The sequence below is a fragment of the Phacochoerus africanus genome, chromosome 1 (assembly GCF_016906955.1).
Source record: "Phacochoerus africanus isolate WHEZ1 chromosome 1, ROS_Pafr_v1, whole genome shotgun sequence".
In the NCBI taxonomy this organism is placed as follows: Eukaryota; Metazoa; Chordata; class Mammalia; order Artiodactyla; family Suidae; genus Phacochoerus; species Phacochoerus africanus.
In genome coordinates, this window is record NC_062544.1 from 280561689 (window position 1) to 280586759 (window position 25071).

Consider the following 25071-nt stretch of genomic DNA (forward strand, 5'->3'; position numbering starts at 1 on the left):
AGGGCCATACCCAAGATATATGGAAGTTCCCAGTCTAGGGGTCAAATTGTAGCTACAGCTCACAGCCTACAACACAGCTCACAGCAGCACCAAATCCTTAACCCACTGGGTGAGGCCAGGGATCAAACTCACGTCCTCATTAATACTACTCTTGGATTTGTTTCTGCTGCACCACAGTGGGAACTCCCAAAATATTATGTATATATACATATTTTTTTTTTTTTGCTTTTTAGGGCCGTATTCACTGTCTATGGAGGTTCCCAGGCTAGGAGTCGAATTGGAGCCATAGCTGCTGGCCTACACCACAGCTCACAGCAACACGGAATCCGAGCCATGTCTGTGACCTACACCACAGCTCACGGCAACGCCAAATCCTTAACCCCTGGGATCAAACTGGCAACCTCATGGTTCCTAGTCGGATTCATTTCTGCTGCGCCCTGAAGGGAACTCCCATTGTATGTATATTTTAAGTTAAAAAACCTGTTCAATTTAGAACTTCCCAGTAACACTCGCTATGCTCTCCATTCAATTAACCTAGAAACTAGTTATATTGCATTAGATCATGTGAAATAAATATTATCATGGGTTTTAGAGTTTCCTGGTCCTCTGAGGGTTAAGGATCCAGGGTTATCCCTCCTGGGGCTCAGGTTGCTGCCATGGCACGGGCTGGATCCATGGCCTGGGAACTACTGCATGCCATAGGCACAACCCAAAAAAAGGAATTTAAAAGGCACTAACAGGAGTTCCCATTATGGCAAATCGGAAAAGAATCCGACTAGGAACCATGAGGTTGCAGGTTCAATCCCTGGCCTCACTCAGTGGGTAAAGGATCCAGCGTTGCTGTGAGCTGTGGTGCAGGTGGCAAACACCGCTCAGATCTGGCGTTGCTGTGTCTGTGGGGTAGGCCAGGGGCTACAGCTCTGATTTGACCCCTAGCCTTCCTTAGGAACCTCCATATGCCACAGGTGCAGCCCTAAAAAAAAAAGAAAAAAAAAGGCACTAACGATATACTCAGGGATAGGCACCTCAAAAAAAAAAAAAAAAAAACCTGAAAAAACAAAACCTGGGGAGTTCCCATCGTGGCTCAGTGGTTAATGAATCCAACTAGGAACCATGAGGTTGCAGGTTCGATCCCTGGCCTTGCTCAATGGGTTAAGGATCTGGCGTTGCCGTGAGCTATGGTGTAGGTCGCAGACACAGCTCAGATCCCGCATTGCTGTGGCTCTGGCGTAGGCTGGTGGCTACAGCTCCGATTCGACCCCTAGCCTGGGAACCTCCATATGCCTTGAGAGTGGCCCAAGAAATAGCAAAAAAAAAAAAAAAAAAAAAAAACAACCTGACATATGCATGAATGTTACACTACGATGGTTCCATCCAACCTATGGCCTATTGCAATGCTACTGCAAAGAAGCATAGCAGACAGGAGCGCTCAGCAGTCCTTAAGCTCATAACTGTGACACCCACACTATGAGACATTTCTAAAGTTACTTACAAACGATCTTTTGGGCTACCAGCCCATTAGCCATCTGCAGTCTGTCTTCCAGGAACGCCACCCCCAGCTTGCTGAAGTCCTCCACACTCGCTTTGGCGATTAATTGATAAGGATCCCCAGGTCTGCAAGCTAACGGCAAACAACAGTCCGACCACTTCACAGTCTGAGAAAAAGTGGATGAGGGATGAGGAGGAGAGACAGGTGAGAGTCTTCTTCTCTCAGGTAATCTGATATCTTACTTTTCCCTTCAGCTCCCACAACTATATTACAGTCAAAGACAATGAATTACTAGATACTGGGTTGTATTCACAGCAAAGTTGTCCTGGCTCAGGGTCAATGCTGTGGTCACTTCTTATTATTTACAAATAAATAAATAAAAGTAAATAAAGTCTTAACTGCTTTTTAAGGGAACAAAAGAGGGAAGGGCCATTCCCTGGACGATGGAAAAACATAAACTTGCCCTTCAGTAACAGGAAACCAGAGAAAACAACAAGTCCACAGTATCCAATGACTCATGACCAGCTTTTCTCAAAGGGGGGCTCTAGGAGTTCCCTCGTGGCTCAGCGGGTTAAGGAGCTGGCATTGTCACTGCTGTGGAGCAGATTTGATCCCTTCCCAGGAACTTCTGCATGCCACAGACATAGCCAAAAACAAAACTGATTCCTGCTGTGGTTCAGCGGGTTATGAACCCGACTAGTATCCACAGGACTCGGGTTCAATCCCTGGTCTTGCTCAGTGGGTTAAGGATCTGGCATTGATGTGAGCTGTGGTGTAGGTTGCAGACGCGGCTCACATCTGGTGTTGCTGTGGCTGGGGCCAGCAGATGCTGCTCTGATTCAACCCCTAGCCTGGGAACTTCCATATGCCACGGGTGCGGCCATAAAAAGCAAAACAAAAACAAACAAACAAAAAACTGGTGTTCAAGACCCCCTGCAATAGAACTCCCCAAGAGCATGCGAAAATTTCATGTTCCTGGGTCCTTCTCTCTGTCTGATGCCTCAGACTCTCTGAAGTTGCCATCCAGGAATCAGGATTTTTTGAACAGGCTTCCCCACTGACTACTGAAAGGATAAAAGACACTGAATTACTGACAAGCCAAGGACGCTCCAGAGCTCCTGCCTCTCGCAATTCACATTTCCACCACAAGGGGGACAGGGGAAACGAGAGCAAACAAAGCTCAGCCCTTTTCAGGCTTTCAGTGTTAAAGAAAAGAATTGGAAGCTTGGACAAGGAGAAGGGGAGGCGCTTGAGGTTGAGAGCCTGGCTCTGGAGTCCCAGGTCTGGGTTTGGGTCAAACTCAACTTATTGTTGCTGTGTGTCCTTAGACAAGTCTCAGCTTCTTCATTCATAAAATAGGAATAATGCTACCATCAACTTACAGGTTTGTTACATTAATGAGATTAAAGAGTTTTTGTAATGCCCAGTAGAAAGTTTTGGGCAGAAAAATTACTCAATTAATGAAAGCTGCTGTTTTTAGATATTATGAATCTGGCTTTAAAAGCAATATTGAATATAGTGCTCCTTTTGAAGATGCCATGAATAATTTCCCCACTTCCCAGGAATATACTGCCCCAAATTTCATGATCAGAAATACTTTTGGAGTTCCTACTATGGCTCAGAGGGTTAAGAACCCAATATAATGTCTGTGAGGATGTGGGTTCAGTCCCTGGCCTCATTCAGTGGGTTAAGGATCCAGTAGGGTCGCAGATGTGGCTCAGATCCCACATTGCTATGGGATAGGTGGGCAGCTGCAGCTCGATTTGACCCCTGGCCTGGGAACTTACATATGCCAGGTGTGACCCTAAAATGCAAAAAAAAAAAAAAAAAACAGAAAAAACATGCTTCAAAGAACAGTTTCAAGAACGTGAAAAGACAACTCACAAAATGGGAGAAAATATTTGTGAATTGTGTATTTGATAAGAGATTTGTACTCACAATATATAAAGAATTCCCATCACTCAACAGAAAGATACCCAATCTAGGAGTTCCCATCGTGGCACAGTGGAAACCTAATCCAACTAGGAATCATGAGGTTTCGGGTTCGACCCCTGGCCTTGCTCAGTGGGTTAAGAATCCGGCGTTGCCATGAGCTGTAGTGTAGGTCGCAGACATGGCTCGGATCTGGTGTTGCTGTGGCTGTGGCATAGGCCAACAGCTACAGCTCCCACTAGACCCCTAGCCTGGGAACCTCCATATGCTGCAGGTGCGGCCCTAAAAAGACAAGACAACAACAACAAAAAAAGACAGATACCCAGTCTAAAAATGGGCAACAGTTTCCACTGTGACAACAGGATTGATGGTATCTTTGGCACGCTGGGACGCAGGTTTGATCCCCAGGATTAGCACAGTGGGTTAAGGATCCTGTGTTGCCAAAGCTGTGGCATAGGTTGCAAGTATAGCTCAGATCTGACCCCCAGCCCAGGAACTCCATATGCCACAGAGTGGTAAAAAAAAAAAAAAAATTTTTTTCCAAAATTTGTTTTTAATTAGATTTTAAAAAAAAATTGAAACTCACTGATCAGTCTAGAACATTTGGAGAAAGAAAAACCTCAGAATTTTCTTTTTTTAGCTCTACATGTAGTCTTCCCTCCCTTTTACCACCTACTTCCGCCACCTCCTACAGACACACAGCCACAGGATACACCTGGCAGTCAGGGTGGGTTGGCCCTGAACAGGGTTGCAGTCGGATTCTGCATTTCAAATACGGCACCTTTGATTCAGGATGGAGAGTTAAAGTGTACCATTCAGACAAATATTTAGTTGATTCCCAGCTCTGAGAATGCAGGAAGGATGTCAGCTCAGGAGGATAAGATAACCATCACCTTGGCCAGAGCTGACTTTGCAGATGAGGGTGAAAGGGAAGCGTGACATGGAGTGATGGAGGCTAAAAGCACCTTTGAGCTCAGCCAATGGAGACCCAGCGCAGGATTTAGCTGTTCCAAGGCTGATTTAGCGCCCTGCCGCATCAGGCACTGGCGGCATGGAGCTGTGACCTTAATGTAAAAGGAGCCACTAATTAAATCCTCCACCGGAAGAGAGAAGCAGGAGATAAACCGCGGGGAAGGACAGGAAGCAGCCAAAGAACAATACACACACGTCCCTGATCAAGTTTCTCAACTGCGGCCGGCTGCTTCCTCACTTAAGTGCATTTCCTTTTTCTAGGAACGTGGTCCGTGAGCCACAGACCGTGCAAACTCCTCCAGGCAGCACTGCGGGCCCCCATCAAAGCAAAGCCACCGGGATTTGGCCAGGGCACTTTCCCTCTGTCCAGAACTAAAACAGGGTGCATGCCATTTGCACTTTTGAGATGGAGACAATGGAGACAATGGGGCAGAGAAAGAAAGGGGAAGTCAAGCAAAAGGTTTACCTCCAAAGATCAAAGCCACGGAAGCCCCAGTCACCCTACTCAAAGAGATTTCCTCTCCTGAGCATCATGCAGAATGCACTCCCATAACGGAAGCTCGTGACTTGAGGCTGCATTGATGACAGCAAGCAGTGATGTGTCTGCTGTGCTCAGCACACATGTGCATGAGGAAAGGGACCCTGGAACCAAAGGCACTGGGTTAAACTCTCATCTACCTGCCTGCATCAGGTGCTGAGCTGAAATTCTGCAGCAAATGGCGGTACAGGAATCTCACAACCATGAGGTGATGGTTAATTTTATGTGCCAACTCAGCTAGGCTACAGTACCCCGATATTTGGCCAAATATCAGTCCAGAGGTGACTATGAAGATAAATTTTTAGATGAGATTAACATTTAAAGTGAGTTGACTTTGGGTCAAGTAGATTATCCTCCAAATGCAGGTGGGCCTCATCTAATCAGTTGATGGCCTTACAAGAAAAAGACTGAAGTTCCCAGAGAAGAGGAAATTTTGCCTCCAGACTGCCTTCCAACTTCAAGCTGCAACATCCATCTTCCCTGAGTATTTAGTCTCTGGCCTGCCCTACAGATTCTGTACTCACCAGACTCCACAATCATATAAGCCAACTCCATAAAATAAGCCTCTTTGGGAGTTCCCGTCGTGGCGCAGTGGTTAACAAATCCGACCAGGAACCATGAGGTTGCGGGTTCGGTCCCTGGCCTTGCTCAGTGGGTTAAGGATCCTGGGTTGCCGTGAGCTGTGGTGTACGTCACAGACTTGGCTTGGATCCTGCAGTGCTGTGGCTCTGGCATAGGCTGGAGGCTACAGCTCTGATTTGACCCATAGCCTGGGAACCTCCATATGCCACGGGAGCAGCCCAAGAAATAGCAAAAAGACAAAAAAAAAAGCCTCTTTATCTCTGTCTCCCTCTCTCCCCCATTTCCTCCCTTTTTCTCTCTCTGTATATGTATATACATATATTATATAAAATGCACACACACACACCCTATTTGTTCTGTTTCTCAAGACAATCCAGACAAATATGTTACAGTTGCCTTAGTAAGACCAATGTCAGTGCATCGACACTGCTCATTTTTTGGCTCTTGTTTCTCCTAATTATATGTTGGGGGGTTGCTTTTAATGACCACACCCACGGCATACAGAGGTTCCCAGGCTAGGGTTCAAAACAGAGCTGCAGCCCCCAGCCTACACCACAGCCACGGCAACACCAAAAGACCTACCCCCACAGCTCAAGGCAACGCCGATCCTTAAACCACTCTACCAGATCCTTAATCCACTGATCAAGGCCAGGGATCAAACCTGCATCCTCAAGTCTACTAGTGGGGTTCGAAACCTGCGGGGCCACACGGGGAACTTCTAGATGTCACGTTTTTTTTAAACATCCAGTACTGAGTTGCATTAAGGAGGACTAGACACACAGAGACCATGATAATGAGGGGAAGAGGTTATTTCCAGTTCTGAGTTATTTTCAATGCAGTTTGGATTTAGAAACAGAAAGGATACAGGAGTACTACAGAATTCATTTCCCTCTCTTATTTAAAAGGATACTGGAGTTCCCGCTATGGCTCAGAGGTTAATGAATCCGACTAGGAACCATGAGGTTGTGGCTTTGATCCCTGGTCTCACTCAGTGGGTTAAGGATCCAGCGTTGCCATGAGCTGTGGTGTAGGTCACAGACGCAGCTCGGATTCCATGTTGCTGTGGCTGTGGTATAGGCTGGCAAATGTAGCTCCGATTGAACCCCTAGCCTGGGAACCTCCATATGCCGCGGGTGTGGCCCTAGAAAAGACAAAAAATAAATAAATAAAAATAAAAAATAAAAGGATACTATGCTCTAAGATGCTTTTTAAAAAAGGGGTATTGGAAAATCATATGAGAAGGGGCTTAAGGCCACAAAAAGTAGGAGTTGAAACAGGAGTTCCCGTCATGGCTCAGCGGAAAGGAATCTGACTGGCATCCATGAGGAGTCAGGTTTGATCCCTGGCCTCACTGAGTGGGTTAAGGATCCATCATTGCTATGAACTACGGTGTAGGTCGCAGACTCGGCTCGGATCTCATGTTGCTGTGGCTGTGGTGTAGGTCAGTGGCTACAGCTTCAATTCGACCCTAGCCTGGGAATTCCCATATGCCTTGGGTACAGCCCTAAAAAGACAAAAAAAGAAAAAAAAAGGAAAAAAAAAGCAAGAGCTAGAACAATAAAGTAGCCCAGGTGAGATTTAGGTGGTTCTGCAAAACTGTGATGGACCAGACACTCAAGGAAAACGGTGGTCTGGGTTCTAATTTTCTGAATTACTGAGAGGTAATCAGGAAATAAGAGCAATACTCCTGTTGCCCTAACTTTAGTCTATTATGTGTGTTCTTTAAATGCCCCACAAGCACCAGAGGTCCAGCGCCTATAGAGTAATGCATCAGCATCCACAATTATTCGCTGCCCACTTTCTACCCCTGCCCTTCTGATGTTGGTAAGAGGAACAGCAGCAAGCTCTCTTCCAACAAGGAAAAGCAGAAGTTTTAACAGGCAGACCAAGTGTTCTGGTCATCCTGACCCCCAAATTTACTGGCGTACACTAGTCATTAGTGTAATAACAAACCACCCCCAAATTTAGTGGCGTACACTGGTCATTTCTTTTGCTCACACATCTCAATTTGGACAGAGCTTGACTAGGATGGCTCAACTCTGCTCTACGAGGCAACAGGCTAGACCTGCTGCCCCAGGTAGGTGCCAGCGTCAGCGCCCTGGACGCACCCCCAAGGAATGCAGCACCTCAGATCGCCATGGCGCATGCGCTACATCAAGCAGCGTAGCCCCACCTCCAGGTCCCTGGGGAAATGACGTGACAGCAGCTCAGGCAGAGAATCTGATTGATGCTGGTGTAGGCAGGTGGCAGGTGGGCCTGTGGTCAGCCCCAGGACGCTGATCGGCACACGGTGGCCGAGTACGCTGGACACTTCGGGATGCCAGTCATAGCCGGCGGCGGCATCCGACCGTGGGGCATGTGGTCAAGGCCCTGCTTTTGGCGCCGCCACAGTGATGATGTGCTTCCTGCTTGCACCACCACAGAGGTGAGAGGTTCAAAACAAAGTACTGGGGATGTGGAGTTCCTGCTGTGGCGCAACCCAATCGCTGACATCTTGGGAACACTGGCACCCGGGTTCTCTACCCGGCCCAGCACAGTGAGTTAAGGATCCATCGTTGCTGCTGCTGGGATCTAATCCCTGCCCAGGAACTCCGAATGATGCAGGGCAGGCAAGACTGGAAACAAACAAAAACATAAACGGGGAGTGGGGCTTGCTGGATGCATGGAGAAGAGCAGCAGCAGCCAGGAGCACTACTTCTCCTTCACTGGAGACAAAGCGAAGACCACACAGGCATCTCGGCCTCGGTTCTGAAGCTCTTCCTGCCCCCACAGCAGGTATCCAGCAGGGCTGCAGGGACACCTGTGCCCATACGTCTACGGTCCATGATGTACCCAAAGAGCTCAAAGTTTGAGAAGCAAATCACATAGACACAGATTAAGGGTGGTAACCAAGGCCTGCAAGCAGTTTTGCGGATTTTCGGGGGGGGGGGGGTGTGTGTTTCTGTTGCTGTTATTTTTTAGGGCCACACCTGCTGCATATGGAGGTTCCCAGGCTAGGGGTCAAATATGAGCTACAGCTGCTGGCCTACACCACAGCCACAGCAATGCAGGATCCGAGCCATGTTGGCAACCTACACCTCAGCTCTTGGCAACACAGGATCCTTAACCCACTGAGTGAGGCCAGGGATTGAACCTGCATCCTCATGGATGCTAGTCAGGTTTGCGATCGCTGCGCCACTGCGGGAACTCCCGAGGCCTGCACTCTTAGCAGATCTCGCTGCTATCCTGAGGATGGTGGTGGAGTCTGAGGAAGGGGTGCCCAGGGTCCCCGTTGGGGCACAGCTCCCTCCATAGCTGAGCGGGTCCACAGATCTGCACCATGAGTTCCCAGCTCCTTTCCAGGGAAAGTGGAGGGGAGGCCCTGAGGATGGGCAGACCCTCCCTGGTCACCGCCCCGTGGGGTCGGGACCCTCCCACCCAGTTCCCCTTTCTGCAGTTCCCTGGGGCCATCAAGCCCTGCCCATGTCTCAGGTCTCTCTGCTGCAGCCTTTTCCAGCCTGGCCCCGACTCCTGGGGCAAGTGCCCAGCCACACTTCTCCTAGAAAGTCCCCCCTTCCCATGCTGTGGCCCCCAAAGCCCTGTGGCACTTCTAGGCTCCTGACCTAAGCCAGAGGAAGGCCTCTGCCCCTCCCCCCTGGCTGTCGGCTACCTGGCCCTGCCCCTCAGGCCACACACCCCTCTCCTGGCCCTGGGGAGGAGGCTGCCCATCGTCCCTGACACACCCCCATGCCCAGGGATCCCTCTCCTGCCCTCTCCTCACAGCTGCAGTTGAAGGCTTTAACTCTGCACACTTTGGGGTCATAGTTTCAGCACTGTAAATTAAATAATCTGAATAAACAACGGTCTCAAAAACAGCAAAATTACCTTTGAGTTCACAAAAAAAATTCACATCAACAGTTGGTCTCAGAGTTCCTGTCTTGGTGCAGCAGAAACGAATCAGACTGGGAACCATGAGGATGGGGGTTCAATCCCTGGCCTCGATCAGTGGGTTAAGCATCCAGCGTTGCCCGGAACTGTGGTGTACGTTGCAGATGCAGCTCGAATCTGGCGTTTCAGGGCTGTGGTGTAGGCCAGCAGCTGTAGCTCCAATTAGACCCCTAGCCTGGGAACCTCCATATGCTGTGGGTGTGGCCCTAAAAAGACAAAAAAAAAAAAAAAAAGGTTGGTCTCTTTATACCAAAATCAGGAGACTAAACTGTAAGCACGGCTTGGCTGGACTTTGGTTAATATAAACTTTACTGCTATGACTATGGAATCTCAAAGCCTAGATACCTTTAAAAACGGTCATTTATTCTGATGGCTGCTAAAAAGGATAAGGACACTGGGTAAAACCTTATCTACCACTTAGCAACTGCTGGCCTTAGAAAGGTCATTTAAGTCTTATAATATCACTAATATGTAGAATATTAAAATATGATTGTGGCTCAGCAGGTTATGAACCAGACTAGTATCCATGAGGATATGGGTCGATCCCTGGCCTCACTCAGTGGGTTGAGGATCCAGCTTTGCCAAAAGCTGCAGCATAGGTCGCAGATACAGCTCAGATCTGGTATTGCTGTGGCTGTGCCATGGGCCAGCAGCTACAGCTCCAATTCAACCCCTAGCCTGGCAACTTCCATATGCCACAGGTATGACCCTAAAAAGAAAAAGAGAGAGAGAGAGAGGAGTTCCCACTGTGGCACAACTGGATTGGTGAGGGGGGACAGAAACAGACTCACAGACATAGGAAAAAACTTATAGTTACCAAAACTATACTATATTTTAGGTCCATACCTGTGGCATATGGAAGTTCCCAGGCTAGGGGTTGAATCAGAGCTACAGCTGCCAGCCCACACCACAGCCACAGCACCAACAGATCCCCAGCCTACTGAGTTAAGCCAGGGATTGAGCCTGCATCCTCATGGATACTAGTCAGATTCATTCCCACTGCGACTCGACAGCAACTCTGGGAAACTATATTTAATAGCTTGTAATAAACTATAATGAAAAGAATAGGAAAAAGAATACATACATACCTATCTGAATCACTCTGCTGTACACCAGAAACACATTGTAAATCTACTTCGATTTTTTTTTTAATGTCGTTTAATTTCATTTTTCTTTTCTTTAAAATGACACCACTGGGAGTTACCATCGTGGCTCAGTGGCTAATGAATCTGACTAGGAAGCATGAGGTTGCGGGTTCGATCCCTGGCCTCGCTCAGTGGGTTAAGAATCGGCATTGCTGTAAGCTGTGGTATAGGTTGCAGATGTGGCTCGGATCCTGCGTTGCTGTGGCTCTGGCGTAGGCCGGTGGCTACAGCTCCGACTGGACCCCTAGTCTGGGAACCTCCATATGCCATGGGAGTGGCCCAAGAAATGGCAAAAAGACAAAAAAAAGAAGAAATAAAATAAAATGACACCATTAATACCTTCTAGAATTGTTAGCATTAGAAGTAATGTATGTAGGAGTTCCCAATGTGGCACAGCAGAAAGGAATCATAGTATCCCTGAGGATACGAGTTCAATACCGCACCTCGCTCAGTGGGTTAAGGATCCGGCGTTGCCATGAGCTGTGGTGTAGGTCACAGATGCAGCTTGTATCTGGTGTTGCTGTGGTTGTGGTGTAGGCTGGCAGCTGCAGTGTCAATTCAACCCCTAGCCTGGGAACTTCTATATGCTACAGGTACGCCCCACCCAAAAAAAGGGGGAGTTCCCTTTGTGGCACAGCAGAAACCAATCAGACTAGTATCCATGAGGATGCAGGTTTGATCCCTGGCCTGGCTCAGTGTGTCGGGGATCCGGCATTGCCATGAGCTGACGAGCCTCAGATCCCACATTGCTGTGGCTGTGGTGTAGGCTAGCCGCTGTAGCTCCGATTCAGTCCCTAGCCTGGAACCTTCCGTATGCCACGGGTGACAGCCTAAAAAGCCAAAATAAGAAAAGAAGTAATGTATGCAAAATGCCCAGCAGGGGCTCAATAAATGTTATTATTACTATCCTAAGTATATATAAAGCTAAATGAAACCTTAAGAACCTGCAGGAGAAACTATGAAGTCATAGCACATGGGTGGCTCTCAGGCCACCTGCCAAATCTTATGCCTCCTTCTGAGCCCCAAATACCGTTGCCTGCTCTCCTTTAACTTGACCTATCTCCTAACGCTCGTTTCCGTCCACCTTCAGCTCGAGTCCGTTATTTCTCATCTTATTTCTCTCTTTTGTTCATCCCAATCCCATGTCCTAAAGACAGTGTTGATGAGATGAGGTCCAGTGACCACAGCAGTCATCAGCAAAGTGCCTCCTGGATTATCCGTGTGGCAGACGGGGAACGCACGGTGGGTGAGTGAAGGCAGAAAGGACTCATCTCAGACACCCAAGCAGAAGCAGCCGCAGCAGAGGCGAGGGCCTGCCTCCCGGGAGCCCGAGAGGCAACCACCTCTAGGGAGAAAGCACCACTGAAAGCTAAGGCAGGAGCTTGTCCCCACTGGATGTGTCCAGAAAGAGAACTCTGGCCATCAAGAGGACACCCCACAGAAGGGACACACAATAGGATGCCATTTTCACATTTGCGTTCCCAAAAAGCAAATGAAGACGAGAATGGAATGCGGAGGAACGGAAGTGAAGGAGTAACGCTGAAACCCTTGGGGAGTGGAATTAGTAGGTCTCGTGACTGATTGGCAGGAGGAGGTGAGAGGAAGCACAGTTTGGGGTGTCCATCTGAGATCTTCTATTTTTCTATCAGAGGAGTATAAACAACCAGTTTGGGATACATTAGTGTGTCCGAAGTGCTTTCAGAATACTCAGAGTGAGATGTCTAGGAAGTATGTGGCGATATAAAATCAACTGATTTGGGGAGTTCCCGTGGTGGCACTGTGGAAACAATCAGATGAGGATCCATGAGGTTTCGGGTTCGATCCCTGGCTTCGTTCAGTGGATTAAAGGAGCCGGTGTTGCCAGGAGCTGTGGTGTAGGTCACAGACGCAGCTCAGATCTGGCGTGGCCCTGGCTGTGCTGTAGACCAGCGGCTGCAGAGACCCCTAGCCTGGGAACCTCCATATGCCTCAGGTGCAGCCCTAAAAAGACAAAAAAAAAACTGATTTTGGAGTTCTCTTGTGGTTCCTCAGGTTAAGGACCCAGTGCTGTCACTGCAGCAGCTAAGGTCCCCGGTTTGGAGCAGCTCTGATCCCCAGCTAGAGAATTCCACAAGCCGAAGGTGTGGCCAAAAAAAATCAAAAATAACTAAGTAACCAAATAAAATTTGGGGAGGAAGAAGTTGTGGGGCTAGACGAGAACACTGCTGCCTTCAAATCTAGCAGCCACATTAAAATAGTAAGGAAAAACAGGTGAAAGTAATTTTGCTAATATATTTTTATTTAACCCAAAATATCCAAAAAGGAAGGGGATCCCAAAGATCAAGAAAGCGCACTCCTTAAAAAAGCAATTTAGGGAGTTCCCGTTGTGGCGTAGCAGAAACGAATTCGACTAGGAACCGTGAGGATGTGGGTTCAATCCCTGGTCTCGCTCAGTGGGTTGGGGATCCCATCTGCCACGAGCTGTGTGTAGTGCAGGTTGCAGGCGTGGCTCAGATCTGGCATTGCTGTGGCTGTGGCATAGGCCGGCAGGCAGCTGTAGCTCTGAAAGGACCCCTGGCCTGGGAACTTCCATACGAAGGAAGTACGGCCCTAAAAAGCAAAAAAAAAAAAAAGTAAACCAGCTATAATGGAAAAAAATAAAAATCATTATATATTTTTTTAAAAAGGCAACTTAGGTTTGATTAGGTCATACAGGTGACAATAAACACAGTACTCACGGTTTCTGGACAGGATGCCAGCCTCGGTCCCTCCGTACCCTGCGCCCAAATGCTCTCTGTCACAAATGCTATATGCTCTGCTTCAAGTATGAAAGGAGAAACCAGAAACAGCGCCCATTTGTTCAAGTCATCAATGGACTGGAAAGGGGGAAAGAAACACAAAGAGAGAGGATTTAATGTGACTCCAGAGGACAACTGCCACTTATCTCAACCTCCAGGGCATCTCTGCCTCTGTCATTCCAGGTGGCAGCTAAATAAGGTCACAGGCTACTCTCCTTGAGACCATATTAACCCTGCATTTCTTGTGTTGAACTGTGACTATTTAAACAGCTGCACATCCCTCGGGGACTCCTGGCAGCTTCAACATCTCTAGGTATTTGTAATCAAGCGATTAATTCTGAAACTTATTCCCACCATTCCTTACTGCTGAGAGCATGTCGCAGCTTTCCAAAGTATAACTTGGAAGCACATTTAAAGATGCAGCGGCTGAGAAGTGTGAGCCGGTCAGCAGAAGCCTGTGACTGACAGACGCCTGTGGAGCTGCTCTTTCATTTCCTGCAGCCCTTACAGCATCAGGACTGGTTAGCAGACTGCTTGTGTCCAGTTATCTCTGCCCTCTTAGCGAAATCTATCTTAAAGGACCATGCATTCATCCTAAAAGGCTTTCCACCTGCTAAAAACAAGGCACATCCAGAGCAGAAAAAGCTGAAAACTAGGACTGCAGGTGAGAGCTATCTCACCACCACCACCACCCCCCCAAAAAAAAATTGGGGTCAAGCTCCTGAGTATTGCTTATCAATTCAAATTTCCATTTGTTGGGAAGATCAGAGGGTGTTTTCAGGCCCGCTAACCTGGCACAAAGCAGAAGCTTAATAAATATCGGTTGAACTAATTAATGCATGAAAATGTAAGAGAGAAAAAAAAACCCTCCTTCTATAGATAAACATAATTATCAAAATAATAGTTAAAAACAAAAACATGAGTTCCCATTATGGCTCAACAGTAATGAATCCGACTAGTATACATGAGGACATGGGTTTGATCCCTGGCCTTGCTCAGTGGGTTAAGGACCCAGCACTGCTGTGAGCTACAGTGTACGTTGCAGACACAACTTGGCTGTGGCTGTGGTGTAGGCTGGCAGCTGCAGCTTTGATTTGACCCCTAGCCTGGGAACTTCCATATGCCACAGGTGCAGCTCTAAAAAAAAAAAAAAAAAATTTAAATAATAAAAAAAATATGGAGACAGCAAAGGCAAAAATTCAGTTCTACAAAGATACTTCATGGGGTTCCCGTCGTGGCTCAGTGGTTAATGAATCCAAGTAGGAACCATGAGGTTGCAGGTTCGATCCCTGGCCTTGCTCAGTGGGTTAGGGATCCAGCGTTGCCGTGAGCTGTGGTGTAGGTCGCAGGTGTGGCTCGGATCCCGTGTTGCTGTGGCTCTGGCGTAGGCCAGTGGCTATAGCTCCAATTCGACCCCTAGTCTGGGAACCTCCATGTGCCGCAGGAATGGCCCTAGAAAGGCAAAAATATATGTATATACAAAGATACTTCAGTCCAGGTAGACTGACAACAAGGTATCTACCCAAACAAATTGAGGCAGGAGGTAGATGGGCTCCAGGATAGACATTGGCAAGTAGCCTCTTATTACACTTCCTGAGGCAGGAGATAGGTGGGCTTCAGAGCAAACATTTACAACCAGCCACATCTATCTATACTATAAGATAGAAATTAACAACAGGCACAAGGCAATTAACTGGTACTTGTCTTCTGTGAACTGGTTAAACAATGGTACTGACAGAATCAAGGGGGGCTGAGCCCTGCTTGGGCAGAAGAACAAAGACGTCACACAGTCCCCATCCTCAGGGTCAAGGAGACCCCAACTGCACGTGCGCAGAGAGACCCCTCTGGGTCAGAAAGGGAGGGGGTGCCGGCCCTAAGTTTGGAAACCTTCCTGCCATCTTGGAATCTGGAATCCATCTTGGCCAAAAGATGTGCACACAGATGGGGAAGGGGCCCTGGGTCTGGTCAGGTGTGAAAGATAAACAACTGGCTAAACGAAGACAAAGATCTGGAAGAACTACCCCACGCAAGTGGTGTAAGTCACCTCTCTGCCGTGCTCCTCATTCAGGGGGACACCTGCCCCCTCACTCCTTTGGGTGTATATTCCTGCTTTACTCTGCCTTAGATATATAGATTACCTCTCTGTATTTCTATGCTCTCCCACACGTTGTACTGTGTTTCTAATAAACTTTACACCTGTTTTCATAGTCTTTGCCTCCTTGAATCATTCTTGCTTTCAACAGGGGGCAAGAATCAGGGCAATTCTACTTCTAGCCTCCAGCTAGTCTAGTGGCTAGGGTTCCTGGTTTTCATCCAGGCTGCCCAGGTTCAATTCCTGAGCAGAGAATTAAGATCTCGCTTAAAACCATCACTCACTGCTGTCTCTTCACAATCAAAATCATAAGCCTCACAGTATTTAAAACCTTAAAATAACAGTAGCTAATCGCAAATAGGCTTTCCAATTGTAGGTAGGCCTCAAACATGGCAGCTTAAACTCAACCTCTAAACACTCCTTTATTCATTGAAATATTGAGTGACAGTTACAGGTCAAGCTTCTAAGCTAAACTGATACAGTTCGTAAGGAGAAAAAGATAAAAACTGGAAATAGGAGTTCCCGTCGTGGCGCAGTGGTTAACGAATCCGACTAGGAACCATGAGGTTGCGGGTTCGGTCCCTGCCCTTGCTCAGTGGGTTAACGATCCGGCATTGCCGTGAGCTGTGGTGTAGGTTGCAGATGCGGCTCGGATCCCGCGTTGCTGTGGCTCTGGCGTAGGCCGGTGGCTACAGCTCCGATTCAACCCCTAGCCTGGGAACCTCCATATGCCGCGGGAGCGGCCCAAGAAATAGCAACAACAACAACAACAAAAAAGACAAAAAAAAAACTGGAAATACATGATTTAAAGTCTAATGAGGACACTGGAGATCTCTTGTGGCACAGTGGGTTAAGGATCCAGTGCTATCACTGCAGTGGCTCTCATCACTGTATGGTGCAGGTTCGATCCCTGGCCCAGCAACTGCCACATGGCTCAAGCAGGGCCAAAAAATTCAAAAATAAACCCTATGAGGACACAGAGCTGGCTGGTCCCATCTAGTCTGGAAACTAGGGACCATCTCTGAGACAGTGACTTCTAGGCAAAGCTCTGAGGTGAGACAAAGTCAGCTGTGCATTGGTACAACCACTATGGAAAACAGTATGGAGGTACCTCAGAAAGCTAAATCTAGAACTACCATATGACCCAGCAATCCCACTCGTGGGCATATATTCAGATCAAACTTTCATTGAAAAAGATACATGCGGGAGTTCCCGTCATGGCGCAGTGGCTAACGAATCCGACTAGGAACCATGAGCTTGCGGGTTCGGTCCCTGCCCTTGCTCAGTGGGTTAATGATCCGGCGTTGCCGTGAGCTGTGGTGTAGGTCGCAGACGCGGCTCGGATCCCGTGTTGCTGTGGCTCTGGTGTAGGCCGGTGGCTGCAGCTCCGATTCGACCCCTAGCCTGGGAACCTCCATATGCCGTGGGAGCGGCCCAAGAAATAGCTAAAAAGACAAAAAAAAAAGAAAGAAAAAGATACATGCACCCCTATGTTCACTGCAGCACCATTCACCATAGTCAAGACATAGAAACAACCTAAAAGTCCATTGACAGATGACTGGATAAAGAAGATATGGTATATAGACACAACAGAATACTACTCAGTCATAAAAAAGAAAAGGAGTTCCCATCATGGCACAGCAGAAATGAATCCGACTAGGAACCATGAGGTTGTGGGTTCGATCCCTGGCCTCCCTCAGTGGATTAAGAATCCAGCATTGTCGTGAGCTGTGGTGTAGGTCACAGACACAGCTTGGATCTGGTGTTGCTGTGGCTCTGATGTAGGCCGGCAGCTACAACTCCAATTGGACCCCTAGCCTGGGAACCTCCATATGCCGCAAGTGCCGCCCTAAAAGTACAAAAGGCAAAAAAAAAGGAAAGAAAGAAAAAAAGAAAAAGATACATGCACCCCCATGTTCACTGCAGCACTATTCACCATAGCCAAGACATAGAAACAACCTAAAAGTCCATCAACAGATGAATGGATAAAGACACGACAGAATACTACTCACTCATAAAAAGAACAAAACAACGCCATCTGCAGCAACATGGATGGAACTAGAGACTCTCATATACTAAGGGAAGTAAGTTAGAAAGAAAAAGACAAATACCATATGATATCACTTATATCTGGAATCTAATATATGACACAAATGAACCTTTCCACGGAAAGGGAACTCAGGAACTTGGAGAACAGACTTGTGGTTCCCAGGGTAGGGGGAAGTGGGATTGACTGGGAGTTTGGGGTAAATAGATGCAAACTCTTGTATTTGGAGTGGATAAGCAATGAGATCGTGCTGTACAACATAGGGAACTATACCTAGTCACTTGTAATACGATGGAGAATAATATGTGGAAAAGAATATGAATATATATATACATGTACAACCAGGTCACTTTGTTGTACAGTGGAAATTGACAGAACACTCTAAATCAATAGTAATGGAAAAAATAAAAATCTTTTTTTTTTTTGTCTTTTTAGGGCTGTACCCGTGGCACATGGAGGTTCCCAGGCTAGGGGTCCAATTGGAGCTGTTGCTGCCGGCCTATACCAAAGCCACAGCAATACCGGATCCGAGCTGTGTCTGTGACCTACACTACAGCTCATGGCAATGCCAGAACATTAACCCACTGAGCGAGGCCAGGGATCAAACCCGCAACCTTATGGTTCCTAGTTGGATTCATTTCTGCTGCACCACGACGGGAACTCCTGTTCTTTTTTATGACTGAATAGTATTCCATTGTGTCTATATACCATATCTTAATCCATTCATCTGTCGATGGACTCTAATGGAAAAAATAAAAATCTAAAAAAAAAAAAAAGAAAAGAAAGAAAAGAAAAGTTAGCTGTGCAAAGAGCAGCAGCACATCAAGTTACAAAATCCCTAAAAGCCCAATGCTGGTTTGGCCCAGGTGCCCCTACACCCAGCTGAAGCAGTCAACAAGGGCTGAAAAGGATTAGTTACAGTTACGAAAGTTTACAGAAGACCCATAAAGTCATAAAGATGTGCAAAAGGAAAACATTCTTTCAAGAAAAGTAAGGATATTTGCATCTCAATATATTTGAATGTTCTCTAGGAGTTCCCATCACGGCTCAGCGAGTTATGAACCCAGCTAGTAACCATGAGGATGCAGTTTGATCCCTGGCCTCGAGAAGTGGGTTAAGGATCCAGTGTTGTCATGAGGTGCGGTGTAGATCACAGGCGAGGCTCAGATCCGGAGTCGCTGTGGCCGTGGCCGGCAGCTGCAGCTCTGATTCGACTCCTAGCCTGGGAATTTCCATATGCCACAGGTGCAGCCCTAAAAGCAAAAGAAAAAATAAATAAATAAAACAAAACAAGCAAAAAACCTAATCTAAACCTCTTGGAGGAATTTTCTTTCTTTTTTTTTTTTTTAAGGAAATGAATCCTGTTTGGAAACCACTCCTATAGAAAAATCCGCCTCTCAGTTTTTTCCTCATTTTATTATCTTTCTCAGTCAGGGTTCTTTAAAAATCAATCCTCCTTTGCAAGGTGTGTCCAATCTAAGTAATGAATGAAAGTCTCCCCCTTGCCTCTAGGCAACTCCATACACACTCTCTTAGAACTGACAAAATACATGCTGGTTTATACAGTTCGCGAGCAAGGATGGGTATTTTTGATTTGTAGCAGCAAAATATAACCCCCTACCTAAGCATAACCTCAGCAAACTATTCAAACCTGAGATATAATTTTTTATGCCCACAGGATGTATGGTTTTACATACAAAGAAAATCTCAATTTAATGCTAAGAGTGATCCAACTTTCCAGAGGGAAGGGGAGGGCAAGAAACCAAACCGATTAAAAGCAAAACCCTTTTTAACCTTAAACAACGCGGTGGTGTCGGCGGAAATTTGCGCAGAGCTGCACTATGCAGCCCATTTCCAATAGCTGTGTAGAAAGAACTATTGTTCCTGTTCACAAAAAGGTTTTGCCGAGATTAAAGGGCTGCCCCAGGTCACACTGTGGGAGACAGCCGGCTGAATCTGTAGCAACAGGCTAAGCACTGAGCCAAATGACCAGGCTGCACGCAAACCCAAACCGAAAAGATGTCAAGATAATTTGCAGGTGCCCCGGTTGGTAAACAAGGCAACTGACAACAGAGGTGGACAGGGCAGATCCTGTCACCATGGAAATACCTGGGAGAAAGCTGAGGATTTGCTGTCTTTCTCTAAAGTCGGGTTCAACCACACTCCAGCCCAAAGGGTAGCAGGAAGGGATGTCAGGAAAGAGACTGGGTGGGCACTCAAGTGCGAGCCGACATCACACAGGTACACGCCTATCCTGGACCGCCAAGAGCCCAGGGCGTCAACCACCCGAGCCCGCACCCCGTGGACAAGTGACCAGATCCGGGTTCCGTGGGCATCGCGTGGAGTCCCCAAAACTGGCCCTCCGGGACCCCAAGTCCGCGGCCTGGGGGCTGCGGGAAGGGCCCCCCCCCCTCCCCCCCGGGCTGCACAGCCCAGGGCGCAGCGCGGAGTCCCGGGGGCGCTTCCGGCCGGCGGCCCGCCCGGAGGCCGCGCCCCCGCCCCGCCCCCTGCGCCCCCCGGTCCGCCCCCCCCCCCCCGGCCGCGCTCGCGGCGTCCCGCGCCCGCCCACCTGGCTCTCGCCGACGCAGAAGACGCGGCCGCCGTGGCTCAGGCACACGCGGGCGCCCCGGGGCTGCGCCGCCGCGCCGCAGAAGGTGAAGGAACAGCGCGAGGCGCGCAGCCGCTGCACCGTGGTGCGCACGAGGGCGGCCGGCCCGCGCCCCCAGCGCGCCCACAGGTACAGGTAGCACAGCGTGATGAGCATGGCCGGCCGGCCGGCGGCGGAGCGCGGGCCCAGGACGCTCGCACCACCGGCCGGCCCGCCCGAGCGCCCGGCCCCGCCCTCCCGCCGGCCGGAAGAGGCCGCGCCGCCGGGGAGAGGCCGCACCGCCAGGGGAAGGCCGCGAGGTGGCGGGGGAAGCGGGAGGGAGGTGTCGATGGAGGCAGATGGGAGGCTGGGCGAGAAGGGAGGGGGCTGGGGGCTGGGAGGTGATGGAGCGTGAAGGAAGGCGGTGCCGGGGGAGGTGAGTGGCAGGGGACCAGGAGAGGCGGCTCTGGGAAGGAGGATGGAGGATAACGTGATGGAGACAGAAGGCGGACGGTGAGGTGGGCTGGGGACCTGGGGAATAAAGCCCAGTGGCTCCCTGGCGCGTTTAAGCCAGAGTGGCCTCCCTTCCTTAAGAGGTGGGCGGCCGATTGAGGAAGGGGCTGCGCATGTTTATAATGTCAACAGCTAACATGAGTTAATTAGCCCCGTACCAGGAGCCAGAGTGTGCTAATACACACAGCCGCTACCCAGTGCAGGTGGGAAAGTAAAGCGAGGCTGTTTTCTTATACTGAGCCTTCATGCAAAAAGGATTTTAAGATAAATTATATAAATTCATGCAATGCAGTCATCTGAGTGTTTCTGGACTCTTTTAAAATAAGGGCAGGAAACAAGTTGGAGGCAGATTGAGTGTCTTGTTTTATGTAGGTCACCGGTTTGTGAGCATCCTAAGATCACTACAGAAAGGGAAAGGTCAGTTGGGATTCAGTGTTCTTGTCGCCTGAGAGAAGCATAATGATTCCTGACGCTGACAGAAGTTTCTCCCCTGGAACCTTGTTTTTTTTAAGGCAGTATGTAAAGAACAAGGCCCTCAGCCGCTCCGAAGTGGAGCACAGATTTTCCCCACTTGCTTCCTGTTCTGGCCTTTGCTGTAAGTGGGTAGCATAATGCAGTAACAGCAATCAGAGAGGCCACTCCCAAGTCTTTCTTAATCCAAGGGCTGATTTTTAAAGTACCCTGACCATGTATTCACTTGCTTTAAAACAGCAAAGGAAACCCACTTTTGGAACCTCAGATTTCTAGAAGACCTAAGAAATCCTCCTCACTGCAGATTGAAAAGGAGACAGAAACCAAGAAGAAATAACCGGGCTCGTATGCAAGGTAAGCATCGGAGTTCCCGTCATGGCGCAGCGGAAATGAATCCGACTAGGAATCATGAGGTTGCGGATTTGATCCCTGGCCTCACTCAGTGGGTTAAGGATCGGCGTTGCTGTGGCTGTGGTGTAGGCCGGCAGCAACAGCTCTGATTCGACCCCTAGCATAGGAACCTCCATGTGCCGCAGGTGCGGCCCTAAAAAGCAAAAAACAAAAACAGAAAAACAAGGTAAGCATCACAGTGGACCAGAAATGGAAGAAAGCTGTTAAGTAATGAGCTGGGCTGAAGCCATATCCTGCACTTCCCTGCAGGGCAGTGGCCGATGGAAAGTAGATTCCAGCACAGTAACAAGACCTATAGTTGCGTCAAAGGAGGAACAAATGAGCAAGTCTCCTCAGCCCCTCCAACAAGAAGCTACCAAGTCAGGAATTTTGAAAATGGGAGTTCCCATCATGTCTCAGTGGTGAACGAATCCGACTAGGAACCATGAGGTTGCGGGTTCGATCCCTGGCCTCGCTCAGTGGGTTAAGGATCCAGTGTTGCCGTGAGCTGCAGTGTAGGTCGCAGACACAGCTCGGATCCCGCAATGCTGTGGCTCTGGCATAGGCTGGAAGCTACAGCTCCGATTTGACCCCTAGCCTGGGAACCTCCATATGCTGCGGGAGCAGCCCTAGAAAAGACAAAAAAAAAGAAAAAAAATTAAAGGGCTTGAGAGAGTGATATCGGAGTTCCCATGGTGGCTCAGTGATAAAGAACCCAAAGAGTATCCATGAGGACATGGGTTCAACCCTTGGCCTTACAGTAGGTTAAAGATCCAGTGTTGCTTCAGTGACTGTGGTGTGGTCAGCAGCTACAGCTCCAATTCAACCCCTAGCCTGGGAACTTCCATATGCTGCAGGTACAGCCCTAAAAAAAAAGACAAAAAAAAAAAATGTGGTCCTTGGATTCATGGGCATCACCTGGGGGCTTGCTAGAAATGCAGGATCCCAGGCCCCACCACTCACCCCCTGAATGGCATCTGCCTGCACAACAAAATCCCCAAGTGATTCACAAAGTTCACACAGCACTGCAAAAGTCACCTCTGTCATTCCCTGCTCTGGATTGCTCTAGACTCTCTCTCTCTTTTTTTTTTTTTTAGTGACCACAGGCATATGGAGGTTCCTGGGCCAAGCCACAGCTGCTGACCTATGCCACCGGATCCTTTAACCCCCTGTGCCAGGCTGGGGATCACACCCAAGCCGCTGCAGCCGGATTCCTGACCCACTGTGCCACAGCAGGAACTCTGCTCTAGCCTTTTAGCAAGACTCTTCCAAATTGCTATGGAGAAAAAGACCACAGACTAGGAATTCAAATGCAAGACACTTCCAAGAACATCACGGCAGGAAGGAAAACACTGCTTAACTGCCAGCGAGGAAAGACCATCTCAGTAAGCCATCAAAGTGATTGGCTTCCCAGACCCAGTTGCTAGTCTTCAGGCCTTCAGAGGCCTGCCCTGGAAATGTTGGTTTGCTAACAGGGCAGAGTGTAAGCCAAGGAATATCACTCCAAGGGAAGCTGTCCTGCCCCCCATTAAAAGGATGACTGCCCCTCCCCAGGAGAAGCATATCATCGAGACATCAGCTCTGTATAAAGTTAGAAAGCATTCAGAATGCTAATTAGCCAAATAAATGGCCAGAGCTGGGAAAAATAGTTTGTTTTTGAAAAAAAGAATAAAGAACCTAGGAGTTCTAGTTGTGGTTCAGTGGTAACGAACTATACTAGCCTACGCCACAGCTCACAGCAATGCCAGATCCTTAACCCACTAAGCGGAGCCAGGGATCCAACCCAAGTCCTCATGGATACTAGTCAGGTTACTACTAAGGCACAGCAGGAACTCCCCAAAACTCATTTTCTGATTAATGATGATGATCTTTAATATTGATTATGTGTTGTCATAATAATATTTTGGATATATTGTGATAAAAAGCATTCAAAAAAATTTTTATATTCTTTTTTTTTTTTTTTTTTTTGCCCTTTCTAGGGCTGCTCCCGCGGCATGTGGAGGTTCCCAGGCTAGGGGTCGAATCGGAGCTGTAGCTGCCCACCTACGCCAGAGCCACAGCAACGCGGGATCTGAGCCTCGTCTGCGACCTACACCACAGCTCATGGCAATGCCGGATCCATAACCCACTGAGCAAGGCCAGGGATCAAACCCGCAACCTCAAGGTTCCTAGTCAGATTCATTAACCACTGCACCATGACGGGAACTCCAACATATTCATTCTTTCTATTCCTGTGTCATGGGCTGAATTATAGGGACCTCACATTTCCCATGACAGAAATTCTTATGTTGAGGTCCTGACCAATTTGGAGAGAGAGCCTTTAAGGTGGTGATTAAAGTAAAATGGGGTCCTGTGGGCAGGCCGTAATCCAGTATGACTGGATCCCTCATAAGAGATTAGAACACAGAGAGGAGAAACCATGTGAAGACACAAGAGGAGTTCCCGTCGTGGCTCAGCAGTTAACGAACCTGACTAGCATCCTTGAGGATGCAGGTTCAATCCCCGGCCTTGCTCAGTAGGTTAAGGATCTGGCGTTGCCATGAGCTGTGGTATAGGTCACAGACACAGCTCGGATCCTGTGTTACTGTGGCTGTGGTATAGGCTGGTGGCTACAGCTCCGATTCAGCCCCTAGCCGGGGAACCTCCATATGCCAAGGGTGTGGCCCTTAAAAAAAAAAAAAAAAAAAAGACACAGCAAGAAAAGAGCCATCTACAGGCCAAGGAGGGAGTCCTCAAAAGAAACCAACTCTGCCAACACCTTGATCTTGGCCTTCTGGCCTCCAGAAGGTGAGGAAATCAATTTGTTGTTTAAACCTTTGTGGTCCTTTGTTATGGCAGCTGACCCACACATTCTAGTTCCAGGTAACTCTCTTCTGTCTGAGTCAGAATCTTTTTTTTTTTTGTCTTTTTGGCTGCACCTTTGACATGTTCCAGGGCCAGGGACTGAACCCACACCACAGCTGTGACCCGAACCACAACAGTGACATCTGATCCTCTAACTGCTAGGCTACCAGGGAACTCCCCACAGGTGAGTCTTTGCCCTCAGCTCTCCTCCTTACCTCTGCCTGGATGGTTCCACTTGCCCTCCCGGTTTTAGTGGCCAACTGGCCACAATGCACAGGTCCTCTGGCCTCTCCCAGGCTCCCAAGCCACAATCACTGCTTCTACATTTCTGTTTGGATGGGCTTTTGGTATCTCAGGAGCAACATGAATAAAGCCAAATGCAATGTTCTCCCACAAATTACCTCTTCATCCTTATTCCTCTCTATTAATGACATCACATTCTCCTCTTCACCTGGACCTAGAAATTAGTCGCCTTGGAGTTCCTGCTGCTCTCCGTCCTGCATCCTGTCTAGTTCTCTATCAGTGGATGGTACACACAGTCATTCAAGAATCTCATCTTCCCAGAGTGCCCTTCGTGGCGCAGCAGAAATGCATCCAACTAGGAACCATGAGGTTGCAGGTTCGATCCCTGGCCTGGCGCAGTGGGTTAAGGTTCTGGCGTTACCGTGAGCTGTGGTGTAGGTTGCAGACATGGCTCAGATCTGGCTTGGCTGTGTCTCTGGCCGGCAGCTACATACAGCTCCGATTAGACCCCTAGCCTGGGAA

At 48.5% G+C, this 25071-nt stretch overlaps 1 protein-coding gene and 1 long non-coding RNA gene across 7 annotated transcripts in view; one reads left to right on the top strand and one right to left on the bottom strand.

Annotated features, from left to right (window-relative positions):
• Nucleotides 1–20328, bottom strand: part of HLCS (holocarboxylase synthetase) — a 200844-nt gene extending 180516 nt beyond the window's left edge. For 5 of the 6 annotated variants that reach the window (XR_007137060.1, XR_007137061.1, XM_047796270.1 and 2 more), the window contains exons 1-3: nucleotides 20071–20327; nucleotides 13303–13440; nucleotides 1493–1655 (exon numbers count right to left, since the gene is read on the bottom strand). Coding sequence is in view for 4 of the 6 variants with exons in the window: in XM_047796270.1 (XP_047652226.1) it covers nucleotides 1493–1655; nucleotides 13303–13440; nucleotides 20071–20265 (496 nt within the window). In the remaining 2 variants the exon portion in view is untranslated. Of the gene's footprint in view, nucleotides 1–1492; nucleotides 1656–13302; nucleotides 13441–20070 lie in introns of all 6 variants that reach the window. The other variant, XM_047796286.1, reaches the window with a different exon arrangement.
• Nucleotides 20100–24703, top strand: LOC125135846 (uncharacterized). Its single transcript, XR_007137064.1, has 3 exons — nucleotides 20100–20238; nucleotides 21313–21426; nucleotides 24397–24703. It is a non-coding gene; the product is annotated as an uncharacterized LOC125135846 (long non-coding RNA).
• The last annotated feature ends 368 nt before the right edge of the window (nucleotides 24704–25071 follow it).